We start from the raw sequence: 19,634 nt of genomic DNA, 5'->3' as shown, positions 1-19,634 counted from the left end.
CAACGCAAGAGCTGAGGACACTTGTCTTCTCTGTTCCCCAGAAAGTAGGTACCCTGCAGTGTCATCTGTACTGTCCCCCTCTTCCACATCCATTATCTGCGTGACTGCAGGCACCTCACTAAGCAGCCAAATAACCACCACGGCATATTTACCCAGGCCATTAGTTTGGATTGTGCCAGGTATCTCACAGCATAGGCAAGAAGGGCCAATTGAAGAGTTAGGATGGCTGGGCGCGGTGGCTCACGCCCGTAATCCCAGCACTTTTGAGGCTGAGGTGGGTGGCTCACGAGGTCAGGAGTTCGAGACCGGCCTGACCAACATGGTAAAACCCCGTCTCTACTAAAAATACAAAAATTAGCTGGGTGTGGTGACGGGCGCCTGTAATCCCAGCTACTCGTGAGGCTGAGGCAGGAGAATCGCTTGAACCCGGGAGGTGGAAGTTGTAGTAAGCCGAGATCACGCCATTGCACTCCAGCAACAGAGTGACACTCATCTCAAAAAAAAAAAAAAAAAAAAAAAAAAAGGCTATGGCCTGAGGCTACTCTTCACCCTAAGGGATATATGGTAAATGCATGAGAGTAAAGGCTCTGGCCTCAGATACACACACAAGGATGACTTTTAAGAGTGCCTCCTCTATCTCTCATTTCTTCTGGCCAAGCTAGGACGAGGTAGATAGGACCGGGAAGTAGACTACATCCCTTTGCAGTCCATTCACCTACAGCTATAGTTTCTGAGAATAGTGCTGTGTGGCAGGGAAAGCTCTGGCTTTTATGATCTCCCCTTGTAGAGTGCTGGATTGCTTCATGGTGCAGGGTGCTACTTATACGGCTTCATATCATATGCCCAGTAGGAAGGAGAATGCCTGGGCAGATCTGATGCTGGACCAATTCACTGCCCACATCAAAGGGCATCTCCCCATAAGCCCAGAGACCCACAGCTAAATGTCCCCACTCCCCCATCAAAAAAAGCAGCTGATAGCCATATTTCCGTACAGGCTCATGTAATAGAGGGGACTTTTATTATTTTTTCAGAGAATTCGGATAGCCATAGATTATACAGAGCCATTTCTCAGCACTCTTTTCCTTCCACTTAAGAAACTGGAATACGTGATGAGGATGATGCCAAAACAAGACTGCTGGCTCATATCATCTAAGGTACAAATACACACTTAATCACTTGACACTTTATTGAATGCAAAGCAAGATTTAGCATCTTTGCCTTCGTTGTACAGAGCTGAAGCGGGAGCCCAGGGAGGGGAGGACTGCATGGTTTTCCTTGGTGGGGGAGTTGTGCACCCTGCAGTCCTGTGGGAAGATCAGCCCATGTTCTGTCGGTTGCCATAGCCCCTAGGATGGGTGTCCTTCCAGTCATCCCACTCCCGGGCTCTGTGGAGTGTTTGTTCATCATCCTCTTCCTCCTTTTCTTCTTGTTCTTCCTGTTGCTGAGCTGCTTTTCTGAATTCCTCTAAAGTGGAAAAATTAGAAAGGGAGGTGAGAAATTGAGGGAATGTTAATAAGTAACGTCAGGGGCCTCAGTTCCACTCTGAGCACAACCACATGCAATGAGAACAGGAATACAGCCAGCTGCCTACCCTGAGCCCGGCGGAAGCGGGGAGAGAACTTGCATTACCTAATATATCGCATGTTAAAAAATAGTACGAAAGGATGCTCTGAGTGGTTTCCACAAGAAGGCAAAAATCATAAAAGGTGCCCCTCAGAATGAATTCTATTTTGGAAGATAATTCTTGCAAAAATGGCCAACACCCACCCCTCCAAGCCTCTAAACAAAAACATTACCACCACCACCAAACAACCCCTGCAATCCAAAAACACGAAAGAAAAAATATTTATGAATTTGTGATTTGTGAGTTGCCAGGGGGGTGGGATTGCAGTTGACGTTTCCTCCTCCATCCATTTCCTTTACTATAGTCATACATAAGTTTTTGTGCATAAAATTGAAAATCACAGGGCAGTTGGACCTACCAGAAAAGAATGCCTACGTTATTATTTTGCAGTGCTTGAAATAGGCTCTGAGGTCCAAATGGCACTTATCATGCAGTATACACCCAAAAGAAATTAAACCAACTGCTGCATCTCTTTTGCATTTTTTTTCCTTTGTGAGGTAAAGCAGCATTTTCCTGGCTACTCTGACTTTGCTCATGAGAAATAGTCTCATTACTATGAATGAAATGTGTGGGGATCTGATCTCTTCTAACAGCTCAGGAGTCTTTTGTTCTGAGATAGGGTTTCTCTCTGTTGCCAAGGATGGAGTACAGTGGTGTGATCATGGTTCACTGTAGCCTCGAACTCCTGGGCTCAAGTCATCCTCCTGCCTCAGCCTCCCGAGTAGCTGGAACCACAGGCATGAACCACCACACTTGGCTAATTTTTACATTTTTTGTAGAGACAAGGTCTTCCCCTATGTTGCCCAGGCTGGTCTCGGCCCTCCCAAAGTGCTGGGGTTACAGGCGTGAGCCACCTTGCCTGGTTCTTTTTTTAAACCCTTTACTATAAAATAAAAGATGGTGGAAACCACACAAGTACATATAAAACAAATTTTTATAAGGAGGCCTTATAGCCTCCACTCAGGTCAAGAAACAGATCTCCTGTATCCACCCCAAAAGCCTCTCTGTGTACATTATACAAATCAACCCTCCTCCCCTGCAAAAGTAACCTCTATACTGCTTTTTATAGTAATAACTTCCTAGAGTTCATCACAGCTTTATTACCCAAGTGCATACCACTAGACACTGTAATTGTCCATTTGTACATTCATCTTTTACTCAATGTATTTAGTACAGAGTTGTGCAACTATCACCACAATCCAATTTAAAAAATTCTATAACCCCAAAAGATCCCTTGTGCCCATTTACAGTTAATTCCCGTTCCTTCCCTCCCTGCCCCCAGCTCCTAGAACCATGAATCAACTTTCTGTCTCCATAGATGTGCCTATTCTGGACATTTCATATACATGAAATCAAAATCATGTAATCTGTGATCTTTTGCGGCTGACTTCTTTCACTTAGCATCATCATCTTTTTTTGTTGTTGTTGTTGAGACAGTCTTGCTCTGTCTCCCAGGCTGGAGTGCAGTGGTGTGATCTTGGCTCACTGCAACCTCCACCTCCCGGGTTCAAGTGATTCTCCTGCCTCAGTCTCCCGAGTAGCTGGGATTACAGGTGCCTGCCACCACAGTCGGCTAATTTTTGTATTTTTAGTAGAGATGGGGTTTCACCACGTTGGCCATGCTGGTCTCGAACTCCTGACCTCAAGTGATCTGCCTGCCTCAGCCTTCCAAAGTGCTGGGATTACAGGTGTTAGCCACTGCACCTGGCCTAGCATCATATTTTTGAGGTTAGCCTTGCCTATTTAAAAATGTTTTGATATCTTTTTAAATCTATAGGTTCCCCCTCCATCCCTTTCTTTCAAGTTATCTGTTGAAGAAGTTGGGGCATATGACCTGTAGAGTTTGTTTCCCAAAGACTGGATTTTGCTGATTGCATACTCATGATGCAGTCTAACATGTCCTCTTGTATTTTCTGCAGATTGGCAGCTGAATACAGAGGCTTGATTTGACTCCAGTTTAATTCCTTCAGCATGAATTATAATTATAGGTGGTGCTGCATTCCTTCATCAGGAGGTATGTAAATATCTCTGTCTCGTTGTAATGTTAGGAGCTGTTGATGCTCAATGCCGAGACCCATTCATTTATTGGGGGGTTTCAAAAAGGTGACACCCTTAATTTTAACTTTTTAAAATTAACTGGAATACTTTTACAAAGAGAGCCTTCCCCTCATCAACTACTATTTGGTTACCTAGTAGAAAAGATAAAATACTTGACCCTTTCCCTTTATTTACCATTTCTCAAGATATTGGGTTCCCTTATTAGCCTCTGAGGTTGAATAATTTGGTCTTGTTTTATAATATAATTATGGGCCGGGCACGATGGCTCACACCTGTAATCACAGCACTTTAAGAGGCTGAGGTGGGAGGACTGCTTGAACCCAGGAGTTCGAGATCATCCTGGGCAAGATGGCGAGACCCTGTCTCTACAAAAAAAAAATTTATGACGCTTATATTGGCTCAAAAAATTATAAAAAAGAAAAACACTTTTAAAATCTGCCAGGCATGGTAGTGCATGGCTGTAGTCCTACCTACTCAAGAGGCTGAGGCAGGAGGATTGCTTGAGCCCGGCCTGGGCTCAGAGTGTGAGATCCACCTCTAAAAAAATAAAAATATATATATAATTATGAACTTAGAGATTTAAACATATCTGATGAGTTTCAACCAGTTGCAACTATTATTATTATTTTTGAGACAAAGGAGTCTTGCTCTGTCGCCCAGGCTGGAGTGCAGTGGTGTGATCTTGGCTCACTGCAACCTCCGCCTCCTGGGCTCAAGCGATTCTCCTGTCTCATCCTCCCGAGTGGCTGGCATTACAGGCATGTGCCACCACGCCCGGCTATTTTTTGCATTTTTAGTAGAGATGGGGTTTCACCATGTTGGCCAGGCTGGTCTTGAACTTCTGACCTCAAGTGATCCACCCACCTAAGCCTCCCAAAGTGCTGGAATTACAGGCGTGCGCCACTGCACCCAGCCCACAATTATTGTTTTAAAAAACTATTTAAATCAACTTCTTAATTTTAGAAGTTTTCAATTTACAGAAAAATTGAGAAAATAGTACTGAGTTCCCACATAATCACACCCAGTTTCTTATTATTAACCTTACATTAATAGTTTCTGTGATAAAACTAATGAACCAATACTAATACATTATTAACAACTAAAGTGCATACATTACTCAAATGTCCTTAGGTTTTACCTAATGTCCCTTTTCCGTTCCAGGATCCTATCCAGGTCACCACAGTACATTTTGTTGTCTGTTTCTTTAGTCTCCTCTAGGCTGTAACTCTTTCTCAGACTTTCCTTCATTCTGATGACCTGGACAGTTTTGAAGAGTACTTGTCAGGTATTTTGTAGAATGTCCCTCAGTTTGGGTTGCCTGTTTTTTACAGAATTAGACTAGGGTTATGGGTTTTGGAGGACAATACTATATATGCTATCAACCTGACTTCACACATAATAACCTCGATGACCTGACCAAAGTGGTATTTGTAGGTTTCCAACTAAAGTTACTTCTCCTCTCTCCTTCCACATTGCAGTCTCTGGAAGCAAGTCACTAAGCACAGCCCACACTTTCGGGGTACACAGTCATGCTACACCTCCTTGAAGCAGGAGTATCTACACAAAATTAACTGAAATTTTTCTGTAGGGGAGATTTATCTCTTCTCCCTCATTTATTTACTTATTCAATCACTTATTTCTATCACAGTGGACTTGTGTGTATTCATTTTATTCCTTGTGTGATAATCCAATACTGTTAAATTTACTTTCCTGCCTAAGTTCTCCCAGTTTTGGGCTGTGAGGGTGCAGCTGGCTCTTGTGTTCCTTTAACACCCCAACAGTTTTTTGAGCTCTTGTTTTCTAGTACAGAGAGCCCTGAGTTAAGATTTTTCAACTTTATGATGGTGTGAAAGTGATATGCATACAGTAAAAGCTATACCTCATATTTTGAGATATTCAATATTTTAGTATAAAATAGGCTTTGTGTTAGATGATTTTGCCCAACTGTGGGCTAACGTAAGTGTTCTGAGCAGATCGAAGGTAGGTTAGGCTAAGCTACGATGTTGGGTAGGTTGGGTGTAGCAAATGCATTATCATCTTAACAATATTTTCAACTTAGAATGGTTTTACCAGGATATAACCCCATCATATGTTGACTATCATCTGACTACGAGATGCTCCAGGTTCATCTTGTATGTTCCCTGCCTCAGCCCTAGAATCAGCTATTTCTCCAAGGAGCCCTGGTTCATTTATTAGAGGATGGTATTAGAAACCAAGATTTGGGTGTTGGATGGACTTGTTGCTACTGTCAGTTATCCTCTGTGAAACCAAATTGGCCAGTGGAAACATCTTCAAATTGGCTCTTGATATGACCCCAGTAGTCTTTGAAAGCTCCTTCCCTATCTTTTATGACAAGATGTTCCAAGCTTATTTTGTACATTTCCTGCCCCAGAATTGTAGTCAGTTATTTCTCTAAGACACCCTGATTTCTTAAAAGAAAGAATATTGGGAAGAATATTTCTGTATCACAATTGGAGTTACTAGGTATACTCATTGCTACTGGGCTGGTCCTTGTTTCTAAGCCTTTTCAGTGGATAGAGCAAAAGTGGGGGGGGGGGGTGTGTGTATGTTTACTTTTAAATAAAATTTCTCATGAGTTCATATGGAGTACTACAGGGTTTAAAAAAAAATCTAAATTCTTTGGAATTACATCTGTATTCTTTCACATTAAAAGTCCTAGTTCTCAAAAGACAGAGGATGATAGAATTAGATTATCTAATAATTGTTCATTTATATTATCTCACATTATACATAGTCTTGGAATAATAACACTAACTTTGACACCCCACCAATATAATTACTGAGAACTGTTAAAATTTTGCATGATTTCCCCATTTCTCCATTTTTAAAAAGTTATCTACATTATCTGGGCACACAGGCATTACATATTCCATCTCCCTTTTAATCCTCATTTCATCTTAATTCTACAAGTAACTGTACATTTAACGCTTGCTACCTGTCCTTATTTCAATGTCTCTCAACACTTTGGCTGTCTGAAGCTCATTCTCTAGCAAATTCATGGGATGGTGGAACAATATTTCTTGAATTCCTGCATGTTGATAAACATTTGTACTCTTTATACTTGAAAGCCAGTTTTACCAGGTATAATGTTCCTTGGCTCACATTTTTTCCCTCTGAGTATCTTAAATACCTGCTATTCCATTTTCTTCTTTCTTCTGGCATAAAGTATAGATCTCAAAAAATCTGAGGGTAACCTAAGTTGCCTTCCTTTATAAATCACTTACCATTTTTACTGAGAAGTCTGTGGCTTTTTTTTCTTTAAAGGTCAGAAATTTTATTAGAGTATGTCTTGTTGGTCATTCTGGGTTATTTCCCAGGTACACGGTGTGATTTTTCTTATCAAGTGACCGTGGCGCTCGAGCCCTCCAGGACCAGGAGCTCAGGCCCTGTGGAGAAGCTGGGCCTGGTTTAGGGGAGCAGTTGTGCCTCTTTGGTGCAGTGCCTCAGCCCCAGGGAACTGGAGCTTTGGCCCAGCGGGGCAGCTGGGACCCTGATGCCTTAGCCTGCATGGCACCGGGTCCCTGGACCCCCCAGGGAAACACAGCCTTGGCTAATCTGTACACACTGCTCTCTGGGCCAAACAGCAATAGCACCCCCACCTCCCTGGATCTGGACCAGCCCTCCGGGGTCTGAGCCACTGAGGTGTCCCACCTCCCTGGGGAGCAAAGCCAACATTGCACTGCATCCCACCCCCTGGAGCCCAAGCCACAGCTATGCCCCACCATTCCTGGGGCTGTGTTGCCACTGCACCCGGCCTCATAGAGCTTCCAGGGTCCAGAGTCATCACTACACAGTATCTTCTTTCCTGGTGCCTGAATTGCCACTGTGCCCTGCTCCCTGGGGTCTGAGTGTCTGGAACACCCCTCCCTCCCCAGAGCCATGCCAGTACTATGTCCTGACCGCCAGGATAGGAATCACAGCTACATCCCTGTCCCTGGGCCCAAGCTACTGAGAAGGGCCTCAGAGTCACAGTCTTCGGCTTGGTGGGAGAGCAGCATCCACCTGTGCCTGAGACCGAACCTGCACCCATGTCACAGGTGCCGCAGCAGTTCAAGAAGACACTGGACCCAGGACCAAGCTCCACAGCCACCCTGAGCACCTGTGCCTTGGAACACAGCACTGCTGTGGCTGCCTGTGGGTCGCGTCACACCCAACACCAACAGAGATTCCCCCTGGGCAACTTTTTTAATCTCAAGAAACTTTCCTTAATATTAACTTTTAGCATTTATTCTTTTTCCTTGCTTTGGCTTTCTTCTTCAGATAATCCTATTATCTATATGCCAGGTCTTCTTTACTATCTTTAGTATATGTCACTTTTCCTCAAACCCTGTTTTTTTTTCGTTTTAAAATTTTCCTTCCTTTTACCATAGCAAGGCATTTTCTGTTGTGTTCACTCATTCTTGTTTCCTTCTACTTTAGCCTATATTTCTGAAATGATTCATGTTCCCCAAGTTGTCATATTTCTGAGTTTTTCTAATCCTGCTTTATATTGTCCTTCCATGTCCTATGTTATTTTCTGAATATCTTCCAACTCTTTTTTGAATACCATGTTTCAGATTTGTTCCGTTTTTTTGAGCGTGTCTTTCTGTAGTGTTTTTCTCTTCTAATAATTTTGTGTAGGGTTTGACTTTGATAATTTTCTGTTCCCTTTTTCTCAACTTTGTGCTGTATTTCACAATCTATAAAATCTACCCACTTAAAAGTATACATTTCAGTGGTTTTCTTTTTTTGGTTTTTTATTTTTGAGACAAAGTCTCACTCTGTTGTCAGGCTGGAGTGCAGTGGCGCGATCTCGACTCACTGCAACCTCTGCCTCCCGGGTTCAAGCCAATTCTCCTGCCTCAGCCTCCCAAGTAGCTGGGACTACAGGCACGCACCACCATGCCTGGCTAATTTTTTTTTTTTTTTGTATTTTTAGTAGAGACGGGGTTTCACCATCTTGGCCAGGCTGGTCTCAAACTCCTGACCTTGTGATCCGCCTCCCAAAGTGCTGGGATTACAGGTGTGAGCCAAGCCACCCAGCCCAGTTCAGTGTTTTATATTCAGAGTTGTGCAACCATCACCACAATCTTGTTGTTCATTTTTACGTGAAATGTTTTCCTAAACTTGTAGAAAGAAGCATGGTTCAGAGTAGCTTTTCTAACTTCATAAGGGCTCCCTTTCTGCTGTTTTTATATGAATTAAAGAAATATGATTACTTGCTTGATCGGAGTTCCTGGTTCTGGTCCTCTCTCCTAATTTCATCTGGACCTTTTCTTTCTTTTTCTATTTCTGTCCTGCTTAATTTCAATTCTACTCTCAGCAATTTCTCCTCAGTGTGAGTCCCTGTCCTGGAAGGGAGACCTGGTGGATCAACTTCAAGAGTTCATTAAGGACTAGACTACTCTATCCCTTTCAGACCTTCTGACTATTGGTCCCTCGTACTCATCCCTCCCAGTTTCAACTGCAGTTCTTAAATTGGACTGCCATTCTTTCTAGGGAATACACTGTTTTGGAATTCTGTTTGTCAAGTTTTTCAGATAGCCTGTCAACTCTGGTTTTCTCCTGCACAGATGCCAATAACTGCTGGATCTTGTGGCTATGGGTAATTTGCCCTTACCTGTTTTTATTGTGAGGTTCATGGGGATACACTGCCACCTATTTTCATTATAAATATTGTCCACGGGTTTTTTCATATTCACTGAAGTATAACATACATGTAGAAAAGTATACTAACATTTGTATAGCTCAGTGAACTCTCACATATTGAACATATCCATGTAATCAGTACCCAGATGAAGATACAAAATATTTCTAACTCCTCAGAAGACCCTGTAGGTCCAGTTCCATTCATGATCCCCAACTAAGTGTGAACACTTACTAGCTTTCAACCAGCACACACAAGTATTACCTGTTTGTTGAAGTTTGTATGAATGGAATCATACAGTATATACTCTTTTGCGTCTGGCTTTTTTCTCAAGATTCAGCTATATTTGTCACTTATAGCGAACAAGTTATAGTTTAACCTTATTGCTACATAGTTTTCCATTGTGTGAATATACCAACATTTATTTCTTCATTCTATTATTTATGGGCATTTGAGTGGTGTATTCACTATGGACTATTACAAATAATGCTGCTATGTTCAATCTTGTACAGGTCTTTTGTGGACATATGGTCTTACTCCTCTTAGGTATATACCGAGGAGTGAAACTGCCAGGTCATGGGAGTATACACGTGTCCAATTTTTGTGCATTACTACCAGAACCATGACCACCCCTAGTTTCCCTGCCTTTATTTCCTTTCATCTATTTACTCTGGGCTTTCTTTGTTCCCTATGCCCCCACCCCCACCCTTGTTAGGGTAAAACCTTAGGCAATTGATTTTATCTTCCTTTTTTCTAACACAAGTGTTGAAAGTTACACATATTTCCATCTCAGCATTGCTCGAGTTGTATCCCATAAATTCTGATGCTGTACTTTCACTGTAATTCTGTTCAAAGTATTCTCTTTTATTTATTTTTAAATGGGCAAACATATATTTATTGTGTACAGTATGTTTTGAAGTATATATTATGGGACAGTTAAATCTAGCTAATTAAAAGATGCAGTACCTTGCACATTGTTATTTTTGCAGTAAGAACACTTAACATCTACTCTGTATTTTATTTTTATTTTCATTTTTTTTTGAGATGGAGTTTTGCTCTGTTGCCCAGGCTGGAGTGCAATGGCGTGATCTTGACTCACTGCAACCTCTGCCTCCTGGACTCAACCGATTCTCCTGCCTCAGCCTCCCGAATAGCTGGTATTACAGGCGCCTGCCACCACGCCCGGCTAATTTTTCTATTTTTAGTAGAGACGAGGTTTCACCATGTTGGCCAGGTTAGTCTTGAACTCCCAACCTCAGGTGATCCACCCGCCTCGGCCTCCCAAAGTGCTAGGATTACAGGCGTGAGCCACCGCACCCAGCCATTAACGACAGTCACCATGCTGTATAACAGATCTCTTGAACTTATTCCCAGTTAGAAGTATTTTCTAATTTTCTTTCTAATTTCTTCTTGGACCTATAGGTTATTTAGAAGTGTACTGTTTAATTTTCAAATATTTGAGAATTTTCTAGGTACATTATTGATTTCTAATTTAATTCCATTGTGGTCTGAGGACATATTCAGTGTGATTTCCATTTTTGAAAATTTATTGAGACTTATTTCATGGACCAGTATATGACCTACCTTAGTGAATGTTCCATGGGTATCTGAAAAGAAGGTGAAGGCATACCTCGTTTTATTGTGCTTCACTCTATTGTGCTTTGCAGAGACTTATTTATTTATTTATTTATTTATTTATTTATTTATTTACAAATTGATGGTTTGTGGCAACCCTGCAGCAAGCAAGTCTATTGGTGCCCTTTTTCTAAGAGCATTTGCTCACTTTGTGTCACTGTGCCACATTTTGGTAATTCTCAGTTTCTCAAACTTTTTCATTATTTCATTTGTTATGGTGATCTCTAGTCTTTGGTATTACCAGTGTAATTGTTTTGGAGCACCACAAACCATGCCCACAGAAGACGGAGAACTTAATGGGTAAATGTGTATGTTCTGACTGCTCCACTGACTAGCTATCCCAACCCTGCCCCAGGCCTCTCTGTTCCTTGAGACACAACAATATTGAAATTGGGCCAATGAATAACCCTACAGTAGCCTGTAAGTATTCAAGTAAATAATCTGAAAATTATTAGGCACAAACGCATTTATGACTGCTATGTCTCCCTGATAAACTGCCACTTTATCAGTAGGAAATGCCCTTTTAAAATCTCTGATAATACCTTTTCGTCTTAAAATCTACTTTATCTGATATTACTATAGCTACTGCAGCTTTCTCATGCTTACTGTTAGCATGGTAGAGGTTGAGTATCCCTTATCTGAAATGTATGGGACCAGAAGTATTTCAGATTTGTTTTTTATTTTGGAATATCTGCATCATATCTGGTTGAGCAACCCAAATCTGAAAATCCAAAATGCTCCAGTGAGCATTTCCTTTAAGCATCACATTAGCCTTAAGTAGTTTCGGATTTTTGGAGCATTTCAGGTTTTTCATTTTCAGATTTAGGATGCTCAACCTATATATATATATATATATATATATTTTTTTTTTTTGAGACAGAGTCTCGCTCTGTCACCCAGGCTGGAGTGCAGTGGTGTGGTCTCGGCTCACTGCAGCCTCAGCCTCCTGGGTTCAAGCGATTCTCCTGCCTCAGCCTCCTGAGTAGCTGGGATTACAGGCGTGCGCCACCACACCTGGCTAATTTTTGTATTTTTAGTAGAGATGGGGTTTCACCATGTTGGTCATGCTGGTCTTGAACTCCTGACCTCGTGATCCGCCTGCCTTGGCCTCCCAAAGTGCTGGGATTACAGGCGTGAGCCACTTATTATCTTTTTTCTTCTTTTTATTTGTAACCAATCTGTCTTCATATTTAAAATGTATCTTTTATAGACAGCATGCAGCTAGACCTGATCATCGATCCCTGACTTCTAATTTGAAGGTTTATTCTATTTACATTTGAGGTGCTCTGGATTTGGCCATTCTATCAGGTGTATAGTGGTATCTCAGTGTTGTTTAATTTGCATTGCCCTAATGACATGATGTAGAGCATCTTGTCACATGCTTATCTTGTCATCTGTATACTTTCTTTGGTGAGGTATCTGTTAAGGTTTTTGGCCCACTTCTTAATCAGGCTGCTCCCTTTTTTTTTTTGAGACAGGCTCTTGCTCTATCACCCAGGCTGGAGTGCAGCGGCACAATAATAGCTCACTGCAGCCTCGACCTCACAGGCTCAAGCAATCCTCCCACTTCAGCCTCCTAAGTATCTGGGACTACAGGCACGAACCATCACACTTGGCTAGTTTTTTAAAACTTTTTTTTGTGTGTGTGTGGAGAGGGGTCTTACCATGTTGCTCAAGCTGATCTTGAACTCCTGGGCTCAAGGGATCCTCCCACTTTGGTCTCCCAAAGTATTGGGATTACTGGTGTGAGCCACCACACCTGGCTTAAAACTGCTCCTTTTCTTATTGTTGGGTTTTAAGAGTTCTTTGTATATTTTGGGTAAAATACACAAAGTCCTTCATCAGATAAGTGTTTCGCAAGTATCTTCTCCCAGGTTGTGGCTTGTTTTCTCATTCTCTTGATAAATTATTTTTTAAGTGGCTGCTCCAGGAAATACAATGTTCATCTTTAACTTCCCGGCCTACTTAGAGTTAAAATTATGTGATGGGGGCCAGGCGCAGTGGCTTACGCCTGTAATCCCAGCATTTTCGGAGGCCAAGGTGGGCAGATCACGAGGTCAGGAGATTGAGAACATCCTGGCTAACACAATGAAGCCTCGTCTCTACTAAAAATACAAAAAAAAAAATTAGCCGGGTGTGATGGCAGGCGCCTGTAGTCCCAGCTACTTAAGAGGCTGAGGCAGGAGAATGGCGTGAATGGCGTGAATGCAGGAGGCGGAGCTTGCAGTGAGCTGAGATCGCGCCACTGCCCTCCAGCCTGGGCGACAGAGCAAGACTCCGTCCCCAAAAAAAAAAAAAAAAAAAAAAAAAATTATGTGATGGGGGGCCTCAAGGATGGTGCACAACAATCCCAGCCTCTTGGTATTCATGCTTTTATGGAGTCCCCTCTCATACTGTATCAGGGTTGGTCTATATGACCAACAGAATAGGGCAGAAGTCATATTCCAACATTAGGTTATAAAAGATATTGAGCCTTTTGATTTTGGTCATTCTCAGATCATTCACTTTGGGGAACGGAAGCTGTTGTGAGCAACCCTATGTGAGCCTCCTGTCCTCAGCTACATCGATGAGCTTGGCAGTGAATTCTCTAGTCCCATCCAAGCTTCCAGAAGACTGCAGCCCCAGCTGACAGCTTGACTGCAACCTCATGAATGTTTCTGAGCTAGGACCACCCAGTTGCTTCTGAATTCCTCACCCTCAGAAACTATGTGATACAATAAATGCTTATTATTTTAAGTTGCTAAGTTTTAGAGTAATTTGTTATACAGCAATAGACATGTATCTGTCTATAAAACAGGAGAATCTCACAAACAGGAGAATCTCACAAACAAAATAGTTCCATTTACCCTGTCCTTTTTGCGATGGCTGTCACATATATTACACCTAATACATTATAAACCTCACAAGTCAATATTGTAATTTTTGCTTTGAGAAGCTACGTATAGTTTTTAAAAACTGGGTTGAGGGAGATAGTCCTTTGTATTTACCCACATAATTACCATTTCTGCTGCTCTTCACTACTTGAATGTTTACATTTCTATCTGATACCATTCCCCTCAGCCTGAGGAATTTCCTTCAGCATTTCTCTAATGCCAATTTTCTGGTGAAGAATTCTTTTAGCTCTCATTTATCTGAAAATGTCTTAATTTCATCTTCATTTTATGGATATTTTTCACTAGGTATAAAATTCTATGTTGACAGGTTCCTCCCCCCACCACTTTGAAACTGTTCCACCATCTCTGGCGCCCACAGTTTTTAATGGAAATTCAGCAATAATGTATATCCTTGTTCTCCTATTTGTAACGTGTGCTTTATCTTTGGATGATTTCAAAATTTCCTCTTTCTCTTTGGTGTTCTGCTGTTTGACTATAATGTGCCTATGTGTGATTTTCTTTGTATTTAAACTGTTGGGGTTTGCTGACATTCCTGAATCTTGGGAAATCTTTAGCCATCATTTCTTCAAGTTTTTCTGTTCCCTTCTTTCTCCTCTGGTACTGGCATTCCAATTGCACATACATGAGACCTTTGTACATAATTCCGCAGGCCACTGAGATACTGCTTACTTTTATTCAATCTTTTTTTCAAATTGGATAATTTCTATTGATCTCCAAGTTAACCGACACGCTCTTCAGTCAGCAACAATCTGGTATTAAGCTCATCCAGTGACTTTACATTTTCAGATATTGTATTTTTCCATTCCAGAATTTGTGTGTATAGTTTCTATTTCTCTGCTGAGATTTCTTATCTTTTCATTAATTACAAACATATTTTGCTCTCTGCCCTTGAGGATAAAAATAATAGCTGCTTTAAAGTCCCTGTCTGCTAATTCCAACATCTGAGTTATCTTGGGGTTGGTATCCATTGATTGCCTTTTCTTTTGAATTATGAGTCATATTTTCCTGTTTGTTTTTTTCACGTCTAATAGCTTAGGATTGAATTCTAAACGTGATAAATGATATATTGTAGAGATTCTGAATTCTGTTTCATTCCTCTAAAGAGTACTGATTTTTCATTTTAGCAGGCAATTAACTCGTCTAAAACCAAAATACCAAATTCTATCTCCCTTGCATTGGGCAACAGATGAATTCTCCATTCAGTTATTTTAGCCTTAGTTGAGGTGCTTAAGAGTCCATTCTGTGCATGCATAGTCAGCCAGAGATTTCGGTAGGGTTTATATACAGAATCAGGGCATCTTCTCTGTGGTTCTCTCTTTTCTGGGATATCCTCCTTCATTTTTCAGTTGCTGTTCACCCTGATCTCAGTTCTCTCATTCCTCAAACAGTAAGACTGCAAGTTCCTATCCAAGTTACATGCAGTTACATCATAGTAACTGCAGTCTGCCCACAGGTGAAAAGCTAATCCTTTCAAATTACCACTCTTCTCTTTTTGGTGCTATAGTAGAAACAGAACTGAACCTGGGAATTTGAAGGTCTGATTTTAAATCCTAGCCAGGCCACTTTAAAGTCAGTTCTCAGTGACTACTTCCTCATTTTATTTATTTATTTGAGACAGGGTCTCACTCTGTCACCCAGGCTGGAGTGCAGTGGCGTGATCTTGGCTCACTACAACTTCTGCCTCCCGGGCTCACATGATCCTACCACCTCAGCCTCCCGAGTAGATGGGACTACAGGTGCATACCACTACGCTCGGCTGGTTTTTGTATTTTTGGTAGAGACAGGGTTTCGCCATATTGCTCAGGCTGGTCTTGAATTCCTGAGCTCAAACAATCCACCTGCCTCGGCCTCCCAAAGTGCTGGGACTACAGGTGTGAGCCACTGTGCCCAGCGCATCTTATTTATTTTTATTTTTTTTTCTTTTTGTTTTCACCTATTTGTCCCAGAGCACTTTCTCATCTTGAAATGAAAATAAGAATGTCTGCTTCATGAAGTTGTTAAGAGGATCAAATGAAGCTGAGCGCGGTGGCTGATGCCTGTAATCCCAATGCTTTGGGAGGCTGAGGCAGGAGGATTGCTTGAGCCCAGGAGTTTGAGACCAGCTTGGAAAACACAGTGAGACCCTGTCTCTATTTTTCCTTTTTAAAAAGGATCAAATGGGATAATATATGAGATAAGGAAACTGAAGCTCAGAGGGACTAAGATATTCCATCTATTAAGTGACAGGAGGGCCAGGCGCGGGGGTTCACACCTGTAATCCCAGCACTTTGGGAGGCCGAGGTGGGCCGATCACCTGAGGTCAGGAGTTCGAGAACAGCCTGGCCAACATGGTGAAACCCCGTCTCTACTAAAAATACAAAAATTAGCCAGGAGTGGTGGCAGGTGCCTGTAATCCCAGCTACTCGGGAGGCTGAGGCAGGAGAATTGCTTGAACCCAGGAGGCGTAGGTTGCAGTGGGCCAAGATTGCGCCATTGCACTCCAGCCTGGGGGACAAGAGCGAGACTTCGTCTCAAAAAAAAAAAAAAGTGACAGGAGTTGGACTGTTCACCAAGGTCTGTCCATACTTTTTCTGTTATACCCTATTGCTTCCACCTTTTTGATGGCCACCCTCTTCATCTTCCCCTTCTAAAGACCATTCCAAGTACCCACTATGATCCAATTACCAAGTTGGGCACTAAAGGTACAGTAAGTCAAAGTCCCTGCCCTCAAGGAATTCCAAGTATAATTTCCTCCTTCTAAGTGTTCACTGCCCTTCAGCTTACACCTGCTTTTGGTGACTTTCCAGTACCTTCAGGTAGTTGGTTTTTAAAATATTTTGTTCAGTTTGTAATTGTTATCCTGTATGTGGGGCTAGCCTGATACAACCTACTCTGCCATTACCAGATGCGGAACTGCTATCCATAGATTGAGTTTTCCACACAGCTGCTCTGTTTTTATGTCATGACATTTGGAGAGATTTACAAACTATGCTATCACTGTCCCCATCCTCCCATAACCATTTGCTATTTAATAATAAACATAATACTGTCTAGAATCTATTACTCAGAATCTTTGTCCCCACTATTTCTGCTCCTAAAGGGCAACTATACTTGGTAAGAACTTAATTGCCAGGGAGTAAAAGACCAGTGGTACAACTATTTCCCTCCTACCCCATCATACCTGGTGCTGCCTTGGCTATTCCCTGATCCGGTAATGCTCCATATTTCCGATGTTGCTCATACCAGTCACTCACCGTCATAGTTGCCAGACTTGGATAACCAGCTCCAAATACTCTGCAAAAATTACACTGCATTTAGAAAACAAAAAAAAGAAAAAAAAAAAACCAATACTACAAAAAGTCTCTTTAACAACAAAGTCTGTGTCCGTTTCAGCCTTGTTCCCTACCCAGTCAACTTCTGAGGAGTTGTACAAACTCATGGGAGGATATGTAAAAAGAGGCATCCAGAACGGGGCATTAAAGTCAAGAGCTTTCATGAGAAGATAAATAGCCCAGGATCATCTCCCATTAAGCAATCCCAGAGGCCAATGCTCCACAAAGCAGTGAAGACACCGTGGAATGGGTATTTATAGTTGGTGACTCTGAAAGGTACAGAAAACAAGGAGACTCCTGCCACCCTAGGGAAACGTATCTCAAGAACTCAGAATTAAATCACAGGGAGGCAAGTATGTCCTCTTGAGAATCGTAGCTGAAGGCAGGAAGAGTGCCAATAATGTAATAATAAAAAAAAAACTTTAAAGTATACAATTCTCCATTCAATTATTTTCTTTTTGTTTTATTTGCTTGTTTACATGTGTGCCTTTTTTTTTTTTGAGATGGAGTCTCGCTCTGTCGACCAGGCTGGAGGGTAGTGGGGTGATCTCAGCTCATTGTAACCTCCACCTCCTGGGTTCATGCGATTCTCCTGCCTCAGCCTCCCGAGTAGCTGGGATTACAGGTGCCCGCCAATACGCCTGGCTCATTTTTCTATTTTTAGTAGAGACGGGGTTTTGCCATGTTGGCCAGGCTGGTCTCGAACTCCTGACCTCAGGTGATCCACCTGCCTTGGCCTCCCAAAGGGCTGGGATTACAGGCGTGAGCCACCATGTCCGGCCCATGTGTGCCTATTTTTAAGCTTGAGTTTGTGAAGGAAGTGCCTGAGGAAGACAGACATGGAGAAAGTTTCAGGAGAGATAATATCCCTTAGATAAAAGAACAACTTCCGTAAGTGAGATCATGACTTTTTTTTTTTTTGAGACAGAGTCTCGCTCTTGTTGCCCAGGCTGGAGTGCAATGGCGCGATCTCGGCTCACAACCTCCCCCTCCCAGGTTCAAGTGATTCTCCTGCCTCAGCCTCCCTAGTAGCCGGGATTACAGGCATGTGCCACCACGCCCGGCTAATTTTGTATTTTTAGTAGAGACGGGGTTTCTCCATGTTAGTCAGGCTGGTCTCGAACTCCCGACCTCAGGTGATCCGCCCGCCTTGGCCTTCCAAAGTTCTGGGATTACAGGCACGAGCCACCTTGCCTGCCCGAGATCATGACTTTTCAACACCACTCAGTCTGTGGGTCACTAATGAACTGCCACATTGAACCATAAAAGCAGAGGGCTGCAAAGCAAACCACTTTCTAGTACTACCTACTTGGCTTGGGCCGTGTTCCGAGTGAGAATGAAGGGTTTCACTGGAGGCCTCTCCTGGCGAGATGAGTTAGAAGTTGATGCCTAAGAAGGAAATTAATTATGAGAGGTGAATTTGCCATTTTACCCAACCTACCATACGGGCTCTTAAGTCTTCAGGTGCTTGAAAAGCTCTGGATTCAAAACTCACTCACTTTCTACTTATCAGTCTCTAAGATATAGCAGCAGAACACTAAAGGTAGAGGTTCCTTAGCTCTCCTAAGGGGGCCTGAGTACCTTGCAAAAAAGAAAGAAAGAGAAAGTTCTCCCAGGAATCATGTCACTAGAAGTAAAAAATTACTTGGCTTTAAAATACCCTGTCCAAAGAAGGAGATTCCAAAGCCCTCTTTCATGTTCCAACTAAATCCCTTGAGCTGAACTTGAAGCCCCTTTCTTCAGCCTGGCCTTCAGTTAAAAAGTTGAATCACTACGACCCTTCTTCTAAAACCTCTTCCAATGTACTTATGCACTTAATTGTCAAGAACTTCTACAGTACTTTAGAAGTCAATGTTCCTAAATGAAAGGGAGAAGGATTGGTTAGTAGTTTCCATATAGAGGTATATAGAAAAGTTTCAAGGAACCTTGGCTTTCTAGGGGCATGCTGAAACAAAGGATGGTTAAAGGAAAGGTACTCACTTAGTTCTAGCTCGATCACTTTCAGAACCAATTCCAATACCACATGAGGGCACATTAAAACAGCAACAACACAACGATTACAACAAACAAACGAACAAGAAAAAACAAAAAACCCACACACAAAGAAAGGGACAGGGCAGGACCCAGAAAGTCCAGCCTCAAAATGCTTGAAAAGCACTCATCTAGACATGCTCAAGGGGCCTTATGACCTTAGAATACTAATTGTTCATTCTTTGATCTCTTAACATGAAGAACTAGGTTGATGTTATCCTGAGGCAAGAGCTCTTGGGCTAATTAGTACAAATCAAATTAGGAAGAGGTTTCTCTGAGGACTTAAATAAATGCCTGTGACTTGCTGATAAATTCAACCCAATTCATGTTGTGTCCTGAACCAAAGAACAAGTGGCAGCAGAGCCTATTCTTTTGAAGCAGCAGCTCCAAAACAGGGTTATGTTCAAAGACAGCCAAAGCTGTTACACCAGGTT

The 19,634-nt window shown here is 42.1% G+C and overlaps 1 protein-coding gene across 2 annotated transcripts in view; it reads right to left on the bottom strand.

The window, feature by feature from the left end:
• Positions 1–983: 983 nt before the first annotated feature.
• IGBP1 (immunoglobulin binding protein 1) overlaps positions 984–19,634 on the bottom strand; it is a 33,478-nt gene continuing 14,827 nt past the window's right edge. Inside the window, exons 5-8 of one of the 2 annotated variants that reach the window (XR_002913006.2) lie at positions 18,479–18,558; positions 17,019–17,131; positions 4,821–4,939; positions 1,334–1,464 (exon numbers count right to left, since the gene is read on the bottom strand). Coding sequence is in view for 1 of the 2 variants with exons in the window: in XM_009234950.3 (XP_009233225.1) it covers positions 1,316–1,464; positions 17,019–17,131; positions 18,479–18,558 (342 nt within the window). In the remaining variant the exon portion in view is untranslated. Of the gene's footprint in view, positions 1,465–4,820; positions 4,940–17,018; positions 17,132–18,478; positions 18,559–19,634 lie in introns of both variants that reach the window. The other variant, XM_009234950.3, reaches the window with a different exon arrangement.

Source organism: Pongo abelii, chromosome X (assembly GCF_028885655.2).
Source record: "Pongo abelii isolate AG06213 chromosome X, NHGRI_mPonAbe1-v2.0_pri, whole genome shotgun sequence".
Lineage (NCBI taxonomy): Eukaryota > Metazoa > Chordata > Mammalia > Primates > Hominidae > Pongo > Pongo abelii.
The sequence above is the reverse complement of the archived record's forward strand: the minus strand, read 5'-3'. Positions and strand labels throughout refer to the sequence as shown.